At 56.5% G+C, this 24204-nt stretch overlaps 1 protein-coding gene across 2 annotated transcripts in view; it reads left to right on the top strand.

Annotated features, from left to right (window-relative positions):
• Positions 1 to 3635: 3635 nt before the first annotated feature.
• The window catches only part of Nol4l (nucleolar protein 4 like), a 120292-nt gene continuing 99723 nt past the window's right edge, over positions 3636 to 24204 (top strand). Inside the window, exon 1 of one of the 2 annotated variants that reach the window (XM_052183965.1) lies at positions 3636 to 4438. In XM_052183965.1, coding sequence (XP_052039925.1) covers positions 4118 to 4438 — 321 coding nt within the window. In that variant the 5' untranslated portion in view covers positions 3636 to 4117. The remainder of the gene's footprint in view (positions 4439 to 24204) is intronic. The other variant, XM_052183966.1, reaches the window with a different exon arrangement.

Below are 24204 nucleotides of genomic sequence, written 5' to 3'. Positions count from 1 at the left end.
ACTCCCTCTGTACCCCAGTCTCTAACTAACTCCTATGGATCTAGGATACAATCCAGAGTTTCCCCCTGGACATCAAGACTCCTGCATTCTTCTGGGCATAATGGCACATACCTTTAATCCCAACACTCAGGAGGCAGAGAGAGAGGCAGAGGCAGGTGGATCTCTGGGGGTTCAAGATTAGCCTGGTCTACATGGCAAGTTCCAGGCCAGCCAGGAACTTCTGAGACCATCTCAGAAAACAAAAGACAAAATTCCTGATTTCCAACCCTTCTGTGCTTACCCATTCCACTTTTTAGAAGATATTTCTTTCTTACCAAGATCTCTAGGGAAATGTTTTGGGTTTTAATTGTTTGTTTTTTAAAGACAAAATGTAGCCCTGCCTATCCTGGAACTCTCTGGTTTTTGTTGTTGTTTTAAGACAGGATCTCTCTACATAGCTCTGACTGTCCTGGCTCTCTTGGAGAACAGGTTGGCGTCAAACTTACAGAGATCCATCTGTCTCTGCCTCCCAAGTGCTGGGATTGCTACTATGTCTGGTTTAAAATTTCAAAATTACATTTATATATCTATTTCAGGGAGGGCAGCGGGACACGCCACGTGGAGGTCAGAGGACAACTTGCAGGAATTGGTTTGTGTACTACGTGGGTCCTGAGGATCCTCGGGTTACCAGGCTCTGCCAGCGGCAAGCACTTGCTGATCCATCTTCCAGGCCCCGCCTCACAGGAGGGCTTTTGTCTCTGCTGTTCCCTCTGCCTGGAAGGCTATTTGCCCGGATCTTAGCATGCCTGGCTCCAGGGCACCTGCCATTTAAGGCACCTCTCCAAGCCTACCTCCTCTGAGGGGCCTGACGAACCCCTAAGAATAGCAACCACGTCCTGCATTATTTACTTCCATAGTACTCCATAGTATGCTGTTTCCATCATAGCCCTTTCCCACCCCAGGCGCCCCCCCACCCACCCAGTTTCAATGACTGACAGCTGGTTTGCTTGAAGGCCATTCGCCCCACCCACTGAGGAGTTTCACGAGAGTGGGACCTTGAGAATCTCACAACCTTGTTTCTATTGGATGAGTGAAACACCAATAAAATAAATAAATAAATAAATAAATAAATAAATAAATAAATAAATAAAGGTATCGGTAAATGTCATTTCCCATCCTTCATACTTTGTGGCCCCCATGAAGAGGACTTTTATTGAGTACCTTATATAGCAGATATCCTTACATCTAGTATCTTTAGTATTTCTATCCACCAAATCCTGCTTACCTCACAGATGATAAAGTTGGGGTCACCAGGAGAAATGAAAGCTGTGGGGCAGAACCTAGGAGCATGAAGCACACTACTTCGAGTCCCAATGGATTCTATTCCAAGTCTGACTTCTGCACAAAGCTCACCAGATACACTAGACCCCAGTCTGAGACTAACAAGTGGGTATTTGGGACCCGAAAAGCTGGCAAAGACCTAGACTGGTGGAGAGGTCATCTGACTTAGTGGTTATTTGGTGGACCAAGACGATGACCCTGCCACCTACAGGACCCCTTATTCAGTGACCATGAGCACTGGCAGGCAGAACACCCAGGCTCTTAGAGGGGGAGCCAGCTGGAGGGATGCCTGCATACTTGAAAAGTCACGTAGAAGCCCCCAGACTCCAGGACTGGCCATCTTTTGCTAGAACTTTTTCTTCTCTGAATCCCAGTGGAGCCCAGGCCATCTCAAAGCTCACTGTGCTATGGAGACTGGCCTTGAACCCAATCTTTCTGCCTCTTTTATCTCCACGCCCAGCTCCCAGTGGCCACCTCTTTAAAGTGGTGGGTATGGCAGCAGGGACCCAAAAAAGAGATCTTGGGAAGATGAGGAGGAACAGTAAGTGTGGAGTTGTTGGCATATATAAAGTAACATGGAAATGTAAATTATCTAAAAATAATCTATGTGACATACAGAGAGGTTGGAACTTGGAAGACCCCTTACGTTCTTCCCAGCATTTATTGGCACCTACTGTGTGCCAGATGCTGTACCAGGCCTAGGGAATTCAGGGATGAGTCAGATACGGGCCCTGAGCATCTGGAGACTCTGGCTGGAGGGGTGGGGGCGGGGTGGGCTGCAGCTTCCACCTGAGAGGGGAGGCCTGGGTGTGAAATGGTAGCCCGTGTCAGGCAGAACGGAGCAGAAACTCAACCCCACTCTCTCTTCCTCACCACTGTGAGCAGATCAGGACACCTCTCTAATCCCAGGCCCCCTTCTCTAAGATGGTGATGGCTTCCCAGCTGCCAGGGCCTGGCACATAACAGTGCCAATGACTCAGGAATGGGCACCTAGGAGTTCTCAGGCAGAAAATGGTCCTGTTCTGGACTCAACTCTTGAGTGATAATGTGGCTGTAAGAGTGGCCTGGTGACATGGGGGTGGCCACCAGGGGACAGCAGAAAGGATAATGCAGTAATAGCAGTAATATCTTTTTTTTTTTTTTTTTTTTTTTTGGTTTTTCAAGATGGGTTTCTCTGTATAGCCCTGGCTGTCCTGGAACTCACTCTGTAGACCAGGCTGGCCTCGAACTCAGAAATCTGCCTGCCTCTGCCTCCCAGAGTGCTGGGATTACAAGCATGCGCCACCACCACCCGGCTAATGCAATAATATCTTATGCCCTGATAAAAAAGGAAGGCAGAGCCGGGCAGTGGTGGCTGGCGCATGCCTTTAATCCCAGCACTTGGGAGGCAGAGGCAGGCGGATTTCTGAGTTCAAGGCCAGCCTGGTCTATGGAATGAGTTCCAGGACAACCCGGGCTACACAGAGAAACCCTGTCAAAAAAAAAAAAAGGCAGAAAGCCTGAAGAATTGACTTGAACCTTTATTTATGCTTGTAATTTCATAGGGGAGGAGGAAGTTCTATACTGGTCAGATCTGCTCAGGTGGGAGGGGATGAGGTCACTTAGTTTGTTCTCCAAGGGATTCTAGGCCAAGGTGCACCCGGGAAGGTCAGGCTTCTCAGCATGGGTTTGTGGGTGTGTCAAGGTCTTCAGAGGCTCAGTGAGGTTGGCACCAGGGAGGCCACCGGACAAGGTGACTTCCATAGGGCCTGGGGCTACCCACCCCCACCTACACTAAGGCAAGGCCGGCCTTGGGGGGCATTCAGATGAGGTGAAAGAAGAGAGAGTTTGGGGGCCTGAAATGGTTCCCCCCGGGGGAACATTCCCATTCTGGCACCCACACTGACACCAGCCAGAGAGCTCAGGCCAGTTGCGGGAGGGAGGAGAGGAGTCTGTCCCATACCGCCAGGATTGGGCTACCTCGGCTAAGAGGACCTAATCTGGGAGGCTGGGAACGCCAGTGGCTGGGCTAGGGTCTGTGCCCTACTGCCTGCGGGACAGTCAGCCCGTCCGGGCAGAGCGCGGCCTTCCAGGCTGTGGGCCGGACCGGCGGGATGGAACCCGATCCCTAGCTGGGTACCGCGCGCCTGCCGCTGCTGCCCTCCCGGCCGCTGCGGGTGCAGCAGCCCCCGCGCCCCCAGGGGCCGGGCCGGGCGGGGCTGGGCGCGCGGGCGCGGGAGGGAGGGGGGCGGGCGGCGGCGCAGCCTGCGCCGCTCTAACAGGTGGGATCCCGCGGCGTGGTGGAGGCGGGCGCGGGAGGAGGAGGAGGAGGAGGAAGAGCAGCGGCAGTGGGAGCCCCAGCCAGAGCCGGAGCAGGAGCAGGATGAGCCGCGCAAGCTGACAGCCACCGCTGCCGCCCGCGCCCAGGCTCGGTCTCGCTCCCCGCGCCCGGGGCCGCTCCCCGCCTCCCGCCTCCCCTGGCCGCCCGCGGGGCGGCCCGCCCCCTCTGCACCTCCGGGCCCGGAGCTGCCTCCATCGCTCCTGCATCCCGGCCGGGGGGGAGGAGGAGGCGGAGCAGGAGGCGAGCCGGAGCCGCCGCCGCCAACGCCGCCGCCGCCGCCCGAGCAGGACAGAGCGCGCCGCAGCCCCGCGCGTCCGGCCGCCGCCCGCGCCCATCCAGCAGCCGCGCCGGAGCCACACCGCGGGACAGCCCGGGCCGCGGCGCGCCCCTGCCCAGCCCGGCCCAGCCCAGCCCAGTTCCAGCACCGGGCGGCCCGGTGGCCGGCCCGCCCCCGAGGGCGCCGGGCGCGGCGGGAGGATGCCGAAGCCGACGCTACTGCTGCGCGGGGGCTGGGAGCGCGAGCGCAGCCCCGGGGACTCGGAGCTGGGCCGCCAGTTCCGGGACTGGTGCCTGCGCACCTACGGCGACTCGGCCAAAACCAAGACAGTGACACGCAGCAAATACCAGCGGATCGCCGAGGTCCTGCAGGGTGGTGGCGGGACCGGCGCGGGCAGCGGCCCGGCGGCGGGCGAGAAAGGCAAGTTCCAGTTCTGGGTGCGCTCCAAGGGCTTCCGCCTGGGCAGCGGCCGGGAACCCAAGATGGGCCAAGTGGTGTATGTGCCGGTCAAGACGGGCTCGGTGAGTGCGCGCGCGGTGGCCGCGGGCCAGTCCCGTGGCCGGGATCGGGGCGGGCGGGGGCGGGGGCGGGGTGGGGGTGTGGATGTGTGTCCGAATGGTGTGTTTCTGGGGTTGTCCGTGTGTCTAGCCCACCCGGGGCGCGTGCGACCCTGTTCGCTAGCCCTCCCTGGCCCTCCTGGGCAGCGCTCCGGGTTTGGGGCGTCCCTGCCCCCCTCTGCGCCGCTGCTCGGGCCATGGCCGTGACGGGCGGGCTGTCCCGGGCTGCTCACCCCAGCGTGTTCTGTCCTCTCGTCCCCTCCCCTCCCCCTTTCCCCCCAGCCAGCAGGCGGCTGCTACGGAGCTCCAGCCTTCCCCCTCCCGCCCGGAGGCCGCCTGTCCCGGGCGCCTCGCGCTCCCGCCCCCGGGCCGGCTGGGCGGTGTGTGTGTGTGTGTGTGTGTGTGTGTGTATGTGTGTGTGTGTGTGTGTGTGTATGTGTGTGTGTGCGCGCGCGTGCGTGTATCTGTGTGTGTGTGTGTGTGTGTGTGTGTGTGCAGGGTGGTGCTGCGGGGGTGGGGAGACAGGAGCAGCGGCGGGACGGGGAGTCCACTGGGCCTCCCCGCACCAGGGGAGGGGGCTAGCCCTGGCACTGTCGCCCCGACCCCACCCGGCACTGGCCCGGGGAGGGGCAGCCAGAGCCGCAGCCTGGCGCAGGAGCAGCCTCCCAAGGGTGGGTGGGGCGTCCCCGCCGCCCCCCGGGCCCCGCGCTTCCCCCACCCTGGGACGGGGGCGGCATGACCTATTCATCCCCTCCCCTCCCCCGTCTCCCAGGCCGGCACGGGTGGCGCTGGGGAGGGGGGCGGGTAACCGCAGCCCCTGGAAAGGAGGAGGCCGGTGGCCAGTGGCCGGGCGGGGGCATCCCCTTCGGTTCGGGGCGCCCCGGAGAGGGCGTGAGACTTGGGCCCCGCGGCTCCCCCCTCCGGGACCTCATTGTTCTGCAGAGGGTGGGGGCTGGGGGGGGCGGGTGCTCTCGAGGCGCTGCTGAGCTTTGAACTTTCCGTTGCCCAGACCTTCGGGTAGTGTGTTCGGTCCCCGGCCCGGTCGGGCCAGCCTAGCTTTCCTCCCCGCCGCCCCTCCCTGGCCTCGCCCGGCCGGAGCGCTAGAGCCCAGCAGCCCCGCGCCGGCCTCCCTCCTCCCTGTTCCCCCGCTCCCCCCTCCGCGCTCCTCCCCCGTCCGGCGCGCCCGCCCCGCGCTCAGCCCTGTCCCCGGCCGGAGCGGGCTCTTCACACACAATTGATTCGGTCGTTACGAAAAGTGCACTTGTCCCCTCCCCCTCCCCCTCCGGCGGCCGCCCGGGCCGGGCCCGGGGGGGTGAGGGGACCGCGAGGGAGGGAGGCTGGAGGTAGAGTGGAGCCCGAGGCGCCTCCCCCCCGCGCCCAGGGGACGGGGCTGCAGGCCGCGGGGAGTGGGAGCCGCGAGCGGAGAGGGCTGGCAGCCCATCTGCGAGGAGCGCTGATAACCGCGCCGCTGCCGCTGCGGCCGCCAGCAGCCCATCTGCGCCGCTGCCGCCTCCGGCCGGCCGGGGAACAGGGGGCAGGGCCGAGGGGCGCGCCCGCCGGCTTCCCGGAGCGGGAGGGTGGGCCGAGTCTCTACGGCGTGGGCTACGAAGCCCCAAATAAATGGGCACTCGTCTTCAAACCCAGGGAGTCTGGGTCATTGTCCCCTGTTCCGGTGGATCAAGGATCCTCCCCCATCACATCACTGTCCATTTGCCCTTATGGGGCAGGTGAGCTGTCACTCCTTCCCACCTGCCAGTTTGGGACTTCCGCTTGGTTCTTCCCATCATGAGCTCCCCCCCCCCTTTAGCCAAGGTGGTTCTTCCTAGGGCAGCCACCCACCAGACGGTTAGCTAGATCCCTGCCTGCCTTAAACCTTCAGGGCTTCCCAGATCAGTCCCCACCTCATCCCTCTCCTGGCTACCTTTCCCAGCCAGGAGAGTCTTAGAGTCTTTCCCCAACTCCTTTTTAGTCTGAGGCAGGATCCCCAGTCCACCCACTGTTGGGGTTCAGGGGAGATGCTCCCACACCTGTCTTACTGTCTTTCTGTGGGGTCATCCATTCCCCTAGGGAGTGGGAATCATGAGACGGTTTGTCCGTCCCTTTATTCCACACGGCAGCCAGGGCCAGAACAGCGCTTCCAATCCACTTGCAGAAGCTGGTACTAGGCCTGGGCTCAGGTCCTAGCTGCTTCAGATCTTTCCCGAAGCCCACTCAGTCTACCTTGCTTGCCTTTTACAACAGGGACCCGCAAGCCTCCACCCTGGCCTCAAGACCAATAATAAACCTTCCCCAGGGGGTCGCCTGCCTGGGAGGCAGAGAAACTGGGACCCAGGCCTCCTCGCCCGCCTGCACAGGCTGCCAGGAGGGAGACAAACACAACAGGCATGCCCTCCTGTGACAGCCTGTCCCTCCAGTTCCCCATGCCTGCTTGCCGAGCCTGCCTGTCCCCAGAGAACCTGTTAGTTACCTGCCACTTGCCTAGCCAACCAGAGCCAGCCACTGGAGATGCCTCTCTATCGCCAACTCTCTTCCTGGGGTGCCGTGATGATTTTCCCATGTCCATTTTCCTTTTGGCCGAGCTAAGGAGTGGACCCTGCTGGGAATTTTGAGGCAGTCGTGGCCTCTTCCGAGGGGGGACTGGATGGGACCTTTTTTGAAAGATGTAAAGGTCATCTCACTGCCTCTACTGATGCACACACACACACACACACACATGCATACACACATGTACAGACATGCTTCTGGTGTCAATGGGAAAGATTTTGTACTTTTGTCTTGTATGGGTTTTTTGTGAAGGTCATTGGGCCATAAACCTTTGTCTGTGACATTTATTTGGAGTCTCCAGGCTTTGGGGGTAGGTCCTAGGCTTTTGAGGTTTGCACTGGCGGTTTGGGATGGCTGAGCAACTTCTCCTGGGACTCCTGGGACACCTGACGAGCAGGGAAGACAGGTACAGCTGACTAAGTGATGTAGAGAGGGAGGGTGGGAGGAAATGCCAGGGAATTGGAGTGCCAGAGATAAGCCCAAGGATGGCTTCTGCAGTCCAAGAGTAACCACCCTGTGTGCCTTCTTACCCTCCTCAGCGCCCTTTCCTCCCCCTACAGTTCTATGAGAAGCTGTGGTCAGAGCCCTTTCTCCGTTTCCAGGCCAGCTTCAGGCTTCGGGTCTATGATCTGACACTTGTCCTGTCCCATCTGGCCCTGAGCTTTTCTGGGTGTGTGTGACAAAGGCTTAATCTGTCCGGACGGGCCAGGGCAGAGAGGAGGGCGCAGGGAATTACACTCAGCAGGGCCTCCTGCAGCTGGGGCCCACGTGGGGGTGGGGCTTGGCGCGGGAGGGCCGCCTAGCTGGGGGGTGGGGGGGAGGCAGGCTGGTCTCAGTATGCAGGTTGTCACAGGAAGTGGAAGGTGCAGGCAGAAGACTGCGAGAGGGCGGAGTCCCTCACTGGTGCTCATGGGGATAAGATCTTTTTCAGATAAGAGCTAGCCAGGGCCTCTGGCTGGGCGAAGCCTGGTTAGACTTTTCTATTTCTTGTGTTTGGCCTGCTTTGACCACATTGGTGGTGAAGCAGGGGAAGTGAACCCCTTGAAAGGCAAACCCTCAGATTCTGTTCCAGCCACATGGCCCACTCCTCTTGGCCTGGGAGGGTCAGGCCTCCCATTCTGATACTGAATGGGACTGGATTTGGGGCTTGGGAGGGTCACAGATTCGTTTGGGGTAGGACCCTGAGTCAGTTACCAATTCCCTGGTCAAGAGAACCCCAAAGTCCTTTGGAGAGAAATTGTCTCAGCCCAACAGCATCAACTTCCAGTATATAAGCTAAGGCCCCCAAGGAAAGGCAGCGCCACTGGGGGAGAGCTAGGACTGGGGCACAGGTCTCTGAGCTCCACCATGGCCTCTCCTGGGCCCAGCCCATGCTTTGGACCCCACCATGAGTGCCCTATTCCTCCAGGGTCCCCTCAACGATTTCCCAACTTCACTGTCAACATGAGGCTTCTACGAGCTGGACCCCAGGTGTTGCACTGGCCAAATTGACTAATGGTGGTCTTTTCCCAGTTTGCAGATGACGTTCATTTAGTGGAAAGCATTTTCACAGTCTGAAGTCTTCCTCCCCAGAGCTTTTGTGTAAACCTTTGGCACCTGCGGCCACTGGCCTGGGCGGGAAAGGGTCTCTGATACTGCAGTGTAACACTGTGACAGACTTCCACTGAGTAACAACAGGCTTTGACCTTCAGTGGGAGACCCACCTCAGGGTACTTTCCTTTTCATCGTAGGACCCCTCCCTTCCTCTCTCCCCATCCCCCTCTCCCCCTCCCTCCTTCCTTCTCTCCTATCTCCTTCCTCCTCTTCCTTATTTTTCTCTTTTAGACATGGTCTCCCTGTGTAGCCCATGGCTAGACTGGAACTCTGTGTAGACCAGGCTGGTTCCCAACTCGCAGAGATCTGTCTGCTTCTGCCTGTCAAGTGCTGGGATTAAAGGCCAGAGCCCTCATGCCACTGTTTCTCAGTAGGCCTACTGTGTGCCTGTCACTGTGTTGAGATGCCACCTCAGCTTGTGGAAATCTCACAGCAGCTTAGAGGCCGACACTGCTATTATCATCACCACACAGATAGGTAAACTGAGGCCTAGAGAACTTAAGAAATTTCCCTAGGCCATACTGGTGAGTGGGCAAGCCTGGGTACTGTCTCATACACATTTCTGTTCTCACTCTGAGGTATAGTGCCACCTAATCTAATTTAAATGTCTGAGCCTTTCATGATAGGCTTTCGGTCCCTTACATTTTAGTCTGAATTTGTTTAGGAGAATCCCTTTGGTACTGTAGAATGGTGCCATGGAAGATGTCTGGGGCTTTCCTGGAGCACAGTGGGCGAGGCTAGGGTGAGAAAGATCTCTGTGACCCTGGGTCTCGGGGGACTTTGGGGACAGAGCTGAGAGTGGTGCCTGGTACAGGCCCCATTTAGGTTCTCAGGAGTGGCAGAAGGAAGGCTTTTCATTAATTAAGCATCCATAATTTGGGTAACAGGGTCCTGGAACCTTGGGGAGGCATTTTAGAGCTAAGTGACATTTGGGTGTTGAGTGTCAGGTCATGACTTTCTGGGGCCTCTTACCTGGCTCTGGGTTGCCCCTCTTTGGTGGGGACAATGTGTACCCTTCTTCCTCCCCTCTCCTATGTGACCAGATGCACTACCTTCCCGTCCAGAAGGCCAGACCCTGAAAATGCCCGTGGGAGCACCAGGTGGGTGTCTTGGAAGCAGTTGGGATGGGGGGGCCTGTGGTTAGGACTCTCTGGGCACAAAAGGAGCCATCTTCAGACAAGCCTTGGCTTCTCGGAGGTAGTTTTTACCTTAGAGATTGTACCACTGACAACGCTGTACATGAGTGTGAGACCTTGGGCTAGAACATATGTGCACAGTGTATGTGGCTGAGGATGCTGGTGGGAACGTGTGCCCAGGTACCAGTGCGTGCAGGCGGAGGGGGCAGCATGCCTGTGATATCTGCGGGTGTGAGCGACTGTGTTGGCAGATGTGGGAGCACCTGGGTGCTGGGCTGGCAGACCATGGTGTGTGACGGTGTGAGGTTCTGATGGAAAGCCCCAGCTGGCTGGTGGTATGCTGCTCGTGGGGCATTGTAGCCAGGCTAGCCCAAGTGGCCACCCTGACTCTTGTGTGTCCCTGTTGGCCAGTTGACTCGAAGGAAAAAAGAGTTCTTGGAAGATGAGGCCTTAACAGCCCCCTCCTACCCCCAGGTCCAAAGTCCAATTCCTAGGGCAGGACGGAGCCTTCTGGGACAGATGATTCTGAACTTGGAGTAGGTTAGGCCCCATGGATAGGATCTCAGAGGTACCGGCAGGATCCCAGGTATCTTGCCTGGGTCTTCAATCCTCAGTTTTCTTGTGTGGAAATCAGGCAAAGGATACAGGACCTGGACAACCTGGGAAAGCCACGCTGCTGTCCTTGAGGTTGGTGGTTGAGGAATGTGTTCAAGGTCACACTGCTAGTGTGAAAACCTGGCCTGGCCCCTGAGCGCCAAAGCAGGCAGAGGGGTGGGAGGCAGCCTGGTGTGGCCATTGGCTTGTTAGAATAAGTACCGCACTTAGATACAGGGTGAGCCTGCGGCAAAGGCTAAGTAGCCATAGGGCCATGGGCCTGCATCTCTGTTCCAACCTCACCTGTGGCACTGGGGTGATGTTCATATCCCAAGGCCCACGGAGCCTGTGGCAGGAAAAGTGAGGAGCTGTGGCAGCTTGCTGAGCCTTACTCTTCTCATCCGGAAAATGGAGTCAGTGATGAAAGTTGTCACGGACTCGGAATAGGACTGTGGGAATGGAGATCCAGCCCAGTCCCTGGCACTCAGTAGGGCAGCTGCCAGGATTTGGTCCTTGAGATTGTGCCAGAGGCGTATCTGTGCTTCTGTGCCATCAGGGGCCTGGCAAACTTGGTGGGAACTGAGTGAAGTCCCTTCCTTTGTGCAAGGAAGGCCGAGGGGAGGGGAGGTTTGCCACAACCTGGTAGGCCCTGTTGAGTGCCCCACCCACTACCTGCTAATCTATTAGACCAGGGTCTGAGTAGGTCTCCCAGTCATCCAAGCCCCTACTATGTGCCAATGAATCAATATGTGCCCTGAAACCTAGGACTAGAAAGGTCAGAAGCCCTTCCTGGGTCCTCCCAGTAGGCAGGGCTCAGGCTTCAGAGCTCTGTCTGGCCCTGTCTGAGCTGTGGGAGGGGTAGCAGCAAAGTGTCCTCAGCCTCCGCCCACCCCAGGCCTACAGAGCCCTTGCCTGAGGGCCATTCTGAGGCTTCCAGACCTCCATCAGCCCTTCCACCTGCTGGCCCAGCCTGGGGAGGCAGATGCCACCCTCCCTCCCCCCTCCTCTCCCCTCTCCCCTTCTCTTGGTCCTGATCAGCTGCAGCTGCAGGCCTGGCCTGGGCTGCCTCAGGGGGTTGGGAGGCTGGAGGGAGGCTGCTTGGCTCTGGAGGACAAGGCCACCAACCTCTCAGCCTTCGTTTCTCTTGGTCACCCCGGGACCTGGGGCTCCTCTGATGCAGACTGGAAAAGGGAGGCAGCACAGAGGGAATCCCAGAACTGAGCAAAAATCTGGTTGTGAAAGCCAAATCATGGCCCGCTCCTCCCTTCCTCTGCCGGTCAGCCCCTCCGTCCCATGTAGCCCCTGTACCTGCCTTTCTGGGCCACCTCTAGGAAGGGTTTTTTTGCTTTTTTGTTTTTTCTCTTCATCTTATCTTTGTCTCCTTACCCAGCCAGCTCATTTGAAAACTCCGGGTGGGTGCAGTCTTCAACATCTCACGCCCCGCCACACCTGTGCCTGTTTCCCTGTCCCCAGCCCTGACCAGCCTGGAGGGGCATCAGCTTCCGGCTCCCACCCCCACCCTGGCCTAAGGATCTCTTTCTCATTCATGCAGCCTGAGGAGACCTTGAGAAAAGCAAAAGCCAGGTTCTGTCGTTCTGCCCAGAGCCCTCCAGGACTTCACCTTATTCCTAGACTTATTGGCACACACCTGTAATGTGACCCTCGGACATTCAGAAGGAGGACAGCTTGAACACAGTCTGGGCAACATAGTGAGACTCAGCTCAAAAACAAATCACAAGATCTCACCTCACTCAGAGTAAGGGTGTGAGTCCCAGAGCCCCGTGCGTCTGGCCAGCTGCCCACTGCCCTTGTGCCTGCTGTCTTTAGAGCTTTCCAGTCTCCCTCATCCATCTGGCCACACCCTGCTGGCTTCTGCTGTTTGCAAGTGCTGTAGAACCCAGGGCCCTTGCATTGGCTAGCCCCACCACCCTGCTGCACCCCAGAATTCTGTGCAGCTGGCTAGCTCGGTCTCCTTACAATCTTTGCTAAATATCACTTTTTTAGAGAGACCTCCCTGAGGTCTCTTGGATGCTGTCCCCATCTCTCTGTCTTTCTGTCACCCTTATCTGCTGGGGTAGACAGTACTGCTTCAGTGTTCTCAAGGTGACAGCTTTAGCGTGGCCCTGTGTGTGTATGCATGTATGTGTGTGTGTGTGTGTGTGTTTGGTTTACTTTGCATCCTAATGGCCTGGAATAGCCCTTGCCCTTGGGAGGAGGGGTTTCCCTGCATGGAAGGGTTATTTATGCCTCCCTGTGAGTAGGATTCTGAGAACCGACTGTCCAGTCCTGCACTCCAGGGCCCCAGGACCAATCCCAATCTTCAACCTATGAATGCCTGGAAAGTCCTCAGAGAACTGACCTTTGACCTAGGCCTTAAGTTACCCAAAGAGCCTTTCAGTAAGAGAAGAAAAGAAGAGGTTGGATCAGAGACCAGGTGGACTGGGTTGATGAGGACTTCACAGGATGGAATCTGTCTGGCTTTCCCCGTGGCTGGGGATGGCAACTGGTTTAGTATGCTGAGGACAGAATGACTTCAGAGTCCTGAGGGACTGTGGGGGTTGGGGTTGGGGGGACCTGGTTGGGGCCAGTTGAAGAAGGACCTAGAAACGCACTCTGGGGAGAGTGAGGGACCTGCCGGGCAGTTGAGTAAGAGTTGAGGTTAGGCTGATTTAGAAGCTGGGGTTGTGGGCTCTGGAAAAGGAGAGAGAAGGGGTCAGGCAGAGAAGCAGCCATGGGAGGCTGCTGGCCTGGGATTCCCCTTGTAGGCGATGGCTAGGAAGCCAGGAGGCCATGGAGGCACTGGTGGCTGTGGGGGGTGGGGTAGGGATAGAGGGGTAGGGGAGGTCTTGAGCAGACTCTGGTGAGTAGAATCTAAGTGTCCACAAGCCCTACGGTAGCTGAGGGAGGCCAACGGGGAGCCCCAGTGGCTCAGGCCTCAGTGGACCAGCTCAGGAGCCGCCATGTGCAGAGGCAGCCTGGGTGCCTGGAACCTTCCTGCTGAGTTGGGTCCCGTCATCCTCGGCTCCTGGGAGGCCTCCGCTTGGGTGGATGACTCAGCATTTCTCAGCATCTGAGGGCTGAGCAAAAGCTCCAGCAGACATGGTGCCGTCCATCCTCAGACCAGGCCTGAAGGGTGTGAGGGGTAGACAAGAAGGCACGCGATCCAGGGCCTCACCTGTGTCTGTCCATGGACCTGAGCTTCCCCAGTCTTGTGCAGTCGTTGGCCACTTTGAGAGGCTGCTGTGACCCCATTCTGCAGGTTAGCAAACCAAGGCACAGCCTGTGTTGGGCACCCAGCTAGGTAGTCACCAGCAACTTCTGTTTCTTCATCAGAAAAAAAAATATGTCTAATGGCGGTTCTTTGGGGTTGATGAGAAAATTGAGTTAAATGTGTTATTCTCACGGGGATGTGAAGGGATCTGCATGGGTTCGTGGTGCTCACGATTAAGCCAGAGGAGCTATAGGGAAGACCAGAGGGCGACAGGGCCAGTGGCAGACCTGTCTTAACCCATGTGTGACTGACTAACCCAGTGACTGTGTCACTGTGCCTGCTTCGATCCTGGCATTTTGTGCTGATAAAGTCTATACCCTGTGGGTAGGTGGGAAAGTTGCTAGGCTGGTTACAGTAGGAGTCACTGCCACATCTCAGGCACTGGGGGTGGGAGGTGGGGGATCCTGCACAGATCCTAAAGTCAGGTCGCTGTCCAGCTCCAGTGACACACACCTCTCTGAGGCGGCAGGAGAGGATGGATGAGGCAGGAGCTCCGGGAGCTCAGGCAGGAGCTCAAGGGACCTGGAGCTTCTCTGCAACCCTGGGATGAGGATCTAGGGGAGCAGGGGGTTATGGGTGGTTTTGGTTTTGGTGATGTTGTTAGAACCCAAGGCCTGTGCATGCTGCCCCGTCGAGGTCTTTAGTTTGACGCGGATGCTTTCTGTATGCGTGTGGAGCGGTGGGGAGCTGGATGCAGGGGCTGGTCTGAGGCAGGAGCTCTGCCATTTGCAAGCTGGCTATCTGAAGGGCATCCCCTTTCCGACCTCCGATTCCCTCATTTATCACATGGAATGATGGGACTGGCAGTGTAGCTCAGTGGTCTTGATCTTAGCATGGGCAAGGTCCTAGGTTCCATTCCCAGCACTACAACATACTTATTTGTGTGTTTGTGTGCCTGCGTGAGTTTATATGCACCATACGTGTGCTGGTGCCCACAGAGACCAGAGTATTGAATCCTTTCAAGCTGGAGTTTCAGGTGTTCGCGAGCTGTGTCATGTGGGTGCTGAGAACCGAACTCAGGCCCTCTGCAAAACCAGTAAGGACTCTGAAAGACTGAGGCATCTCTTCCACCCCAACTGCGAAGTAAATTTAAAAGTATAAATAAAATGGAGCAGAAGTAGCTCTGGATTCAATTCATCCCTTTGTAAGTTCCAAGTTAGTGTACAGAGCATCTGTCCCAGGGTGACAGCCATGTCCTTAACAGCAGGGCGCTGCTGTCGGGGCTCCGATGGAACGGCCAGTGAGCAGTTGAGCAGTGGCCCTGCCCACAGACGTCTGGGCTCAGTGGCCAACCTCTGACTGAGTTCTTAACTAACACTCATTCGGTGACCTTGAGAAAGTCCCTGCCTCCCTTCAAGCTGGTTTTCTGTTCTGTGAGTCCAGTGGTCTTGCTGTGTTGAAGCTCTGGGAAGTAGGGGAGACTGACTCAGCCCTGGGATTAAGAACTGTTCGCTGCAGCTGCAGGGGACTCTGGGATTGAAGGTCAAAGATGAAGCAGCGGTTGGCCAAGGTGGGAGAGAGTGAGGGGTAGAGGGGGTACAGGGCACGGCAGGGAGGGGGGCTACTCGGAAGAGGACATCAGCCTCCAGGGTTGATTGGGACCTGGTCCCCAGGCACTGGGTTATAGGAGATGGGCCGGTTGGAAGGTGGCTTTTAGGAGGTGGGAGGGAGAACCCAGTCAGCTTCCTGGAATCGAGGCTGCTCATTAAGACCTGCGTGTATCCCTGACCTGGGGGCACACATGTTTAATCCCAGCACTTGGGGGGCAGAGGTAGGCAGATCTCTTAGTTCCAGGACAGCCACAGCTACACAGAAAAACTGTGTCTCAGACAGACAGACAGACAGACAGCTGTGTGTATGCGCCCTGGGGTCTGAAGTTTTCTAGATTCAAATCCTGTTCCCTTACTGGATGTGAAGCCACAGAAACAACTTCTCCAGTTCTCCATTTCCACATCTGCAGAATGGAAACGTGATGTTGACACTCTCTGGCGCTTACAGGGCTGATTGGGTAAACTGAGTCAGTACCCCCCCTGCATACTTGCTGACTAAGAACAGTAGCAGTGTTGGCACAGTCTGTGTTTGCTGAGTACCTGGGAAGTGCCAAGGCCCGTGTCAGAGACTTTAGGTGTGCTCAGCCTCATGTAACTGTCCGTCTATCTTTCCTATCCTCACACTGCTGATACAGAGTCAGGCCCAGAGAGGTTAAGTCCCTGTGCCAAGGCTGCACAGTTCTAAGAGACAGAGCAGGGACTGGGGACCGAATGATGCAGTCTGACTTTGGCTCCCCGTGTCACCTATCCTTTGACAAACAGCTGGGCTGATACCCAAGGGACTCTAGGGTTGTTTTGTAGGCTTGGATAGTGACTCTTGTGGGGAGGTCCTGTGAGTTTACAGGGCAGATTGCTAACTCTGGGCCACATAGTTGCTCCACATCATCAGCCCAGGGGTAAACTGGTACCAGCTTGTAAGGGGAGGAGGCTCTGCTCTTTATGGTGGCAGAAGGAGATGCAAATTTAGTCCAGTCACTGTGCTGCCCGCAGCTTCAGGAGACCAGTATGGTCTGGATGGTACGGGAGCTTGGGGTGCCGTGGAGTCAGGGAGGAGGTCAGGGGAAGCTCTTGTGAGCCTCCGATTCTGGAACTGGGGAAGGAGGGGGTTCGGGCTTCCCAGGAGAGCTTGGACCCTATGCATGCAGGATGGAGTGTGTTATGTGCCTGCTTTAAGGCAACAGTAACTCAGCAGCAGCCCCCAGTGGCCAGCTCCTGCCCCTGCCCCAAGCTCTCCAGTCCTTCGGTGAACAGTGGTATGAGTCCTTTGGACTCTGGAACCAGGCTGCCAAGTTTGGATCCTGAGTCCAGCATCCACTTGCTGGGTAACGTGGGAAGTTTGCTTAACTGCTCTGTTTCACTTTCTACATCCGAACAGTGTGGGATAATTACAGGGCCTGTTTCAGTGAGAGTGGAAGGCTTCACTTTGTCACATGTGGTTGGGGTCTGGGTGTGGACTCGCTGCTGCTGTTGCTGTCACTGTCACGGCCACCACCACCGCTGTTGCTGGTCTTCATTGGTGTGCGTGCATAGCTGGCCACACTTCACGTGTAAGTTTAAATGTTTGCTGAGACTTGTGTCTCAGGTCCCAAGGCTCAGTTTTTATGCCCCACCCTGTCTCCCTACTGGGGAGGTCAGCTCAAGGTCAGCCCCATAGCTCCAGATCTTGTGGCAGGGGTTTCTTGGATATTGTTGGGCCCCAGGCCCACACTGCTTCATCCGGGGCTTGTGGACAGATCCTCTGCCTCTAGACAGAATGCTTTAGGGGATGATGGATACAGAAGGGGAGGGGGCCAAGGAACGATCTGTGGCCAGGCCCAGGCCTTCCCTGCACCTCCTCAACCTTGTGATTTTTGGAAAATCTGTGCAGCACCGGCCCTGGGCTCCTGAGAGGAGAGGTGGCAGCAGGTTTCTGTGGGGGAGCTGAGGCAGTGCCTCAGGTGTGATGGAGGGCTGGAGTTGCTCCCTGGGGACCTAGCCGGAGGGCCCCTGCCCTCAGGAGGGTTTGCAGCTGAGCCTGGAACACTGCAGCCTTTCCTGGATCCCAGCACAGCTGAGAAGCCTGCCACAGTGCTGGTGAGTGGTGAGTGATGGTGGGGATGACAGAACCAGCCTGCTCCTCTGTCTCCTCCTCTGTCTAGCAAAGCCTGGTGGCAGAAGTTTCTGTGCACAGCTGTGGGATGCAGGTGAGGGCTTCTAGCCCAGGACCCGGCTCATGGCTCGCCATTCAGCAGTAGCTGCAGTTATTAAAAAAAAAAAAAAAAAAAAAAGGCTAGCATGGAAGCCACCAGCAAGTAACACGGGCATGGTGCCTCCTACACACAAGTCCGGTACTCGGGAGGTGGAGGTGAGACAGGCTGGTGCATCGCACGGCACTGTCTCAGAACGTACCCTCAACGCATCCAGCACAGACCTGAGGAGGGCTGGCTCCCCCATTCGCTGCCTGGCAGCAGGATCTCCTCAGTTATTCCACCAGGGCATGAGAGCGAGGGGTGGGCACAGCACAGACATGACCTCCTACCTCCAAGAATATGAGGGCTGAGGCTGGGGAACTGGCAGCCAGCCTGGTCCTGATGGTGCCAGCCCTGTGGCCACTTCTGCCAACAATCTCCAGTGCCAACCGGCTGCCCCCTATCTGGCTTCTCTGGGAAGTAGAACGCTGAGGGGCTGAGGAGTGAAGGGCCTTTGCTGGCTGGCACCTTACTATGATTCTTGCCCCTTCACACAGGAGCACTCGCTGGCCTTCCTCTGTCTTCCTCACCACCAGCCATCGTGTGTTCATTTACCCTCTTAGAGGGGCCTCCGGGGAAGCAGGATTGAGCCCTACAGGCCCAGCTTCTGCCCTGGCAGAGTTGAGGAGACTGTGTGGTAAATACATGCTGCCTAGTTACGATGACGGTGTTAGTGTTGATGGTGATGGTGGCGGGGCTGGCAATGGTTGAGGTGACGTGGTTGTTAGCGTGGTGGTACTGTTGATGGTGATGGTGTGTAGTGGTGATGATGATGATGACGGTGATGAGAGTGGTTGTGAGATGTTGCTGATGGGGTGATAATTATGCTGATGGTGGTGATGATCATGATGGGGAACGGGAAGAGCGATGATGTTGGTGATGGTGGTGATGATGACGGTGATAAGGAGGTAGTTATAATGGTAGTGATGGTGGTTGTGATGAAGGCACTAGCGTTGATGAGACAGTCGTGGTGGTGCGCGGCGGCGGCGGCGGCGGCGGCGGCGGTGATGATAATGGGTTGGTGGTGACTTATACCTGCAGCCATGGCGGATGACAGGATCATGGGAGGGTGTCAGCTCACAGTTCACTGAGCGCTCATGGGGCTGTTCTGTCCTAAACGCTTCCTCGCCAATCCCGCCATGGCCTGGAGATCTTACACAACTTACCAAGGCCTCTGTAGGCCGGAAGTGAGCTCAGGCAGGCCGCTTGACCAGCAGCCACTTCAGCTGTGGCTGTTTGCCACATGGCCACCTCCTCAGTCTCCTCAGGTCCTGTTCTTGCTTTCAGTACAGAGGGGAATGAGCGTGACACTGACTTGTCCAAGCAGGCTTGGTGCTGCTGTCTTCCCCACAGCACCTTATCTGAGAGCACAGAACCACCCTCTGTGGGGCCACCAGAGAATGTCTCTTTCCACAAGTGATGGCTTCTCAAGAGGGGTTCTAACTCAGGAGGCAGGAAAGAGAAGGTTCTGTTTTTCACCAGCTCTGGCCTCTGGGGTGGGCGTGGCTGGCAGAAGCTGGGGCCCTAGCTGGACATGCCCTTCCTACCTTGCTGATTACTTTACACAGGCCTTCTGCAGGGGATACTGTCCTCAGGAAGGGAGGGAGGAAGGGAGGGAGGGAAGGAGGGACCCAGGGCCTGTGTTCTCTGTGCTTTCAAAGCTGATCCCATGTTGGTGAAAGGAAGGAACAGGTCTAGAGGCAGAAGGCCAGGATACAAAGGTGACTTCTGTGCCTTCTGGGTGTCCCAGGTCACCCCCCCATTCCCATTCTGAGCCTTGGTCATACTCACTTGACCAAGCCTTTGCAGTGCGCCTGCTCTGTACCAGGCACTATGCAGCGGACATGCAAAGGACAGTCCCTAGGGGCTGACAACGTGGCTCCACAGGTAAAGATGCTTGCTGCCAAGCCCAACAACCTGGGCCTGATCTCTGCGACGCCCATGGTATATGGAGAGGATGGACTTCTGGGAGTTGTCCTCACCTCTACGCGTGCACCGTGGTATGCTACCACCCCCATAAATAAACTAATAAAAATGAAAAGCAAAAGGAAATCCTTGCCACCAGAGAACTGTCACTCGGCGGGGCTGACGGCACAGTACACAAGGAGAGTCCCTGGCTTGTCAGGGGCAGAGGGAGTTTCTGAGAATGTAGGGAAGTGTCCCATAATGGCAGTTGACCAAGACCCTGAAGGATGCTGAAAGAAAGTCAGCTGTGTAGGTGTCTGGTGGAAAAGCATTCCATAGAGAAGGAAGACTGAACAGGGCACTGAGGCCTGGCGTATCTGTGAGTTTGAGGAACATTGAGGAAACCTAACTCTTGTTGCCTTTGTATTTGGGAATCAAAAAACCATCTGTCTGTTTGTTTAGGTTTTTTGAGACAGTGTTTCACTTTGCTGTGAAGTGTTTCACTCAGGCTGTCCTGCTTCTCACTATGTAGATTAAGGCTGGCCTCGAACTCACAGAGCTCCGCCTACCTCTCTGCCTGTCAAGTGCTGGGATTTAGGGTGTGCCACTATACCCAGCCAAAATGATTTATGAGACTTTATATCACATTCCTGATGGAGCTGGGCAGGGTCCTTGCTGGCTGTTTCTTCAACTTTTTTTTTAAGATGTATTTATTTTATGTATGTGAGTACACTGTCACGGGTCTTCAGACACACCAGAAGAAGCCTTCAAATCCCATTAGAGATGGTTGTGAGCCACCATGTGGTTGCTGGGAATTGAACTCAGGACCTCTGAAAGAGCAACCAGGACTCTCAACCGCTGAGCCATCTCTCCAGCCCTTCTGCAACTCTTAGAGAAGGATTCCATCTTGACTTCTCCCTGGAGTGGCTCTTGTGTACCTGGCCCTGGGTCATCCTGTGGGTCTACCACTGTTCAGTGTGACCTTAGGCAAATTCAGTGTCCTTAATGGGGACAGAATGCCCATAGATCAGAGTGGCAGTGGGATCAGAGAATCATCCAGAAAGCGTGTAAGAACCCAGCCTTGGCCCTAGCTGCAGGGTGTGCTTCGTCAGTGTTTAAAACTAGAGGCCGATCTTCTGCAGGATTCAAATTGTTCTCCTATTTTGCAAGCTTGTCTATTTACGTGAGTCTCTAAGAGTCCCAGGAAGAAGAGAGGGTAAGAAATACTAGCTCCACCTGAAGCCTGGAGTTTGTGCCTGAGTTACCTGTGGTCATAACAAGCAGAAGGACAGATGGACACAAACACCAAGGTCTCCTGGCTCCAGGAGCTCTTGGATGCTTGTCTTGGCACATAGAAGCCAGCAGCATATGACATCCTGCCCCTCCCCTCCCCCAGCAACAGCCACACAGATTTGTGGTCCAGAGCAGGTTTTGCAAGGCATGGTCAGGAGGGCTGTGGTGATGCTGGTGAAAGGCCAGAGCTGGGAGAAAGGCAGGCCACAGGGTGGTGGGGGTGGGGCAGGTCTGGGACAAGAGGAAGGAGTGCTTCATGTGACTACTGTCTGCTTGGCCTGTGTGTCCCTCCAGGGAAAGGAGGGAAGGGTCCCCAGACTGTTCTGTCATAGTGCCCCCCCATCAATGTGTCTAGGGGGCATCATAGCCAAGGCAGCTGAAATTCCAGAGGGACACACCTATCTGGGGCAGCGGAAGACAGGACCTGGAGCAGGTCTGCCTGACCCCAAGCCCCCAGGTGCTGGCAGGAAGGCCTCTTTCTCCCTTGGCCCACCTACCTGGCCCAGAAGTCCCAACTCTCTGGATACTGTAGCCTCAGTCTTCAAATTATTTGGCTTCTGGCCACTGGATATAGCCCAGTTGTGCACTAGCCTTGTAGAGGATACCAGACTGCCCGGCTCCTGAGAAACAGAAGCCAGGGATCCCACTTAGATTTACAGACCCTGAGAAGGATCCAGACAGCCTTTCCCTGGCACATCAGTGACTCCATTTTCTGGACCCATGTTAATAGATGAAGAAACGAGGCACCTGGAGCGGGGAGTTTATCTTACACATGAGATGCAGAGCTGGAAGCCCTAGGAACCCGTGCCAAACGCTGGTGTCTAACCCGCCATCCTCCCCGGTCCCTTGAGGGCTGAGGTCACTGGTGTGAGCACCCCTACCTCCCCCTTGTCTTCTGTAGCTTCTGCCCTCATGTGGGCGGCTGCAGGGCGGGAGGCACAAGCTGGGCGCATGGGAACAGTGACCAGCACAGAGGGAGCTGGCCGGATTCTAATGTGGTTTTTTGGTTTCCTGGCTAGGGCTTTGGTCCATCCTATTGTCTCTCCTACCTGAGTTTCTCATCTGACATGGGCTGAGAGCAAAGCTACTCAGCGAGCGAGCGCCGGGTCCAGGGAGCGAGCGAGGCATCAGGAGAGGACTGGTGGATGAAGTGGGAGATGCCAGTTTCCATTGTTCAGTCCCCTCCCCACCGGGTTTCTTCTTCCTGAGGTGTGGTCAGGTGACCCAGCCCTCACTGGAGCTGTGTGCAGATGCTGCCGGGCCTGGCTGCTGACAGGTCCTTGTGGATGAGGCACTAGCTGCACCAAGGGCGCCTTTGTCCCCTTTGTCTCCTCTCCTGCAAATTAGCAATTACCTTTCTTGCTCCTAGCTCTGCCTTTCCTGGGAGAATCGCTCTGCCTAAGCCACCTGGCTAATTAGTGGGCGGCCACCCGAGACAAGCTTGGGGCCTGGCGGTCAGAATTGGGGATACCAAGGCATGGGAGTTGGCTTTAGCTTGCAGAGACCAAGTGACCCTGGGCCCTGGGGGAGCACAGTTCTCCTATCCTGGGCCTTGAATCCTGTTGCTCTGGGTTTTGGGCTGTGTGACCTTAGATAAGTCACTTTGCCTCTCTGGCAAAATTTCCTGTTCTTCATGTTGAGATTATGTGAATTATTTATGTGGCACCTAAATAATGGCAGATTATTATTTTGGGGGTTTGCTTGGTTTTTTTCCAAGACAGGGTTTCTTTATGTAGCCCTGGCTGTCCTGGAACTCACTCTGTCTCGACTTCAGAGATTCCCCTTTCGCCTGCCTCTGCCTCCCGAGTGCCGGGATTAAAAGCCTAACAGCATACATTGTCACTGCTACTTCACTGTTGCTACTGCCACTGTCTTGGGCTTGGTTTAACTCCGGTGTGGGACACAAGGAATGCCAGCCCAGCGACAGCCCTCAGCCACCATGTTGGTGGCACGGGCAGAAGGAGAAGCCTCCCTAGGCCTCAGTCCCTGAGGCAATAGGAAGACTTGGTTTCTGCGAGACCAGGCTTCCTTTCCTCCTCTAGAGATGTGCGTGGCCATGTGCAGGGAATAAGCTCTGACTGTTGCTGAGTGAGGGCAGGACCAGAACTCTGTCAGGAAGAGTTCATGGCAAGGCACTGAACACTCGTGGAATGGCCTAGGTGGGGGGTCTGACCTGTACCTAATGGGAGACCCTCGGCCTTGTTGGGGAAAATGGGGGTGCTTCAAGAGGAAAGGAGTAGAGGAGCAGGAGATAGCTGTGTGCAGGGCCCAGGGCTGGGTGACGTTGGGCACACAGGGCAGAGTGTACCAGCCTGGACGTTGTGGACAATGAATGAGGGTCAGGGCTAGGAGATGGGGCCCGGGGACCCGCCTGTCACCTCTAAAGCCAGGCCAGACTGGCTCTTCCTGATGGACTGCTGAGAAGCTTCAGGAAGCCGTCTCAGGCATAGGTGAAGGGGTCCCCAGTCTGACCTGGAGAGATCTGGGTTGGAAAGATTTTCTGGAAGGCTGAACCTCAGAAGCTAAGCAGTGGGTGGCTGTCCCCAGCAGGGGTGGCAGGTTGTGGGAAGACCTTGAAGCACCCACAAGCCAGGGTTCTGCTGCTAGGCCTGGAACCCAGGTCCTCCTGCATGTGAGGCAAACATTCAGCCCGCGAGCCAGAGCTCCAGCCATTCGTCCCCTTTATCTTGGCACCGGGGAGGCACAGAAGGCTCAAGGCACATGGCTTGGCATTTGGTTTTTAGAGTGGGCACACAGTCCTGCTAGCAAAGAACGCAGAGAGAGGCACGTTCACCATCCTCTTCCCTGGTGTGTGACCTGGGCAAAGCGAGCCTGAGGTTGCCTCAGTTTCTGTTTTTATCCAGTGAGTGGGCGTGGTTCTCCTATCTCCCTGAGTGCTTTGGGGCTAGAATACCATCTTTGTGCCATGCCTGTGGCAGTAACCCTGTGGCACTCAAGGAAGAGGAAACTGAGGCACAAAGAAATGGACTTGCTCCGGAGATACCTAGGCTAGTCTGTCCCCAAGATCCTTGCTACTCACCCTTCTGTAGTCTTAACCTCAAACTTCGCTGGGCGTGGCCCAGCCCCCAGGCTGTTCCCTAGGGCCCAGTTAATCCCCTCTCAAGGCCCACCAGCCCAAGAGCCAATTAGTGTCTTCATGCTAGAGCGCTGCACCTGTCCCCAGCTCTGAGAGGCCCGGCCCTGGGTAGATCCGTGGGCCCCACCCTCTAGGCTCTGGCTTCCAGTAGGAGAAATGGCTGGGCTCCGGCTTCTTCAGGGCAGCCTGCGGGGGTTTGGGAGTGTGTAGTGATGAGGGGCGGACAGTGATAAAGTCAGGAGGGAAGTGTCCCAGCAGAATTTTTCACAGCCAACCCTGGCCTCCCACTCTCCTCCGTCTCTCTCCCAGAACCTCCTCTCTCTTCCCCTCCTGGGACCATGGGTTCCTGAGACCCCCAGTGATGGGGGCTGCTGGTGGCACTGGCTGCAGTTTCTCACCTGCACCGCAGGGTCTGGCTCCAGTGAGAAAGGAGGAGGAGGGAGAAAAAAAAAAAAAGGTCCTTGAGATGGTGACAAAGGTCTGAGTGTGGGCCGAGAGAGCAGTCTGTTTCCAGGCAAC

Source organism: Apodemus sylvaticus, chromosome 5 (assembly GCF_947179515.1).
Source record: "Apodemus sylvaticus chromosome 5, mApoSyl1.1, whole genome shotgun sequence".
Taxonomy (NCBI): Eukaryota; Metazoa; Chordata; class Mammalia; order Rodentia; family Muridae; genus Apodemus; species Apodemus sylvaticus.
Note: the sequence above shows the minus strand (reverse complement) of the source record. Positions and strands in the feature narration are given on the sequence as shown.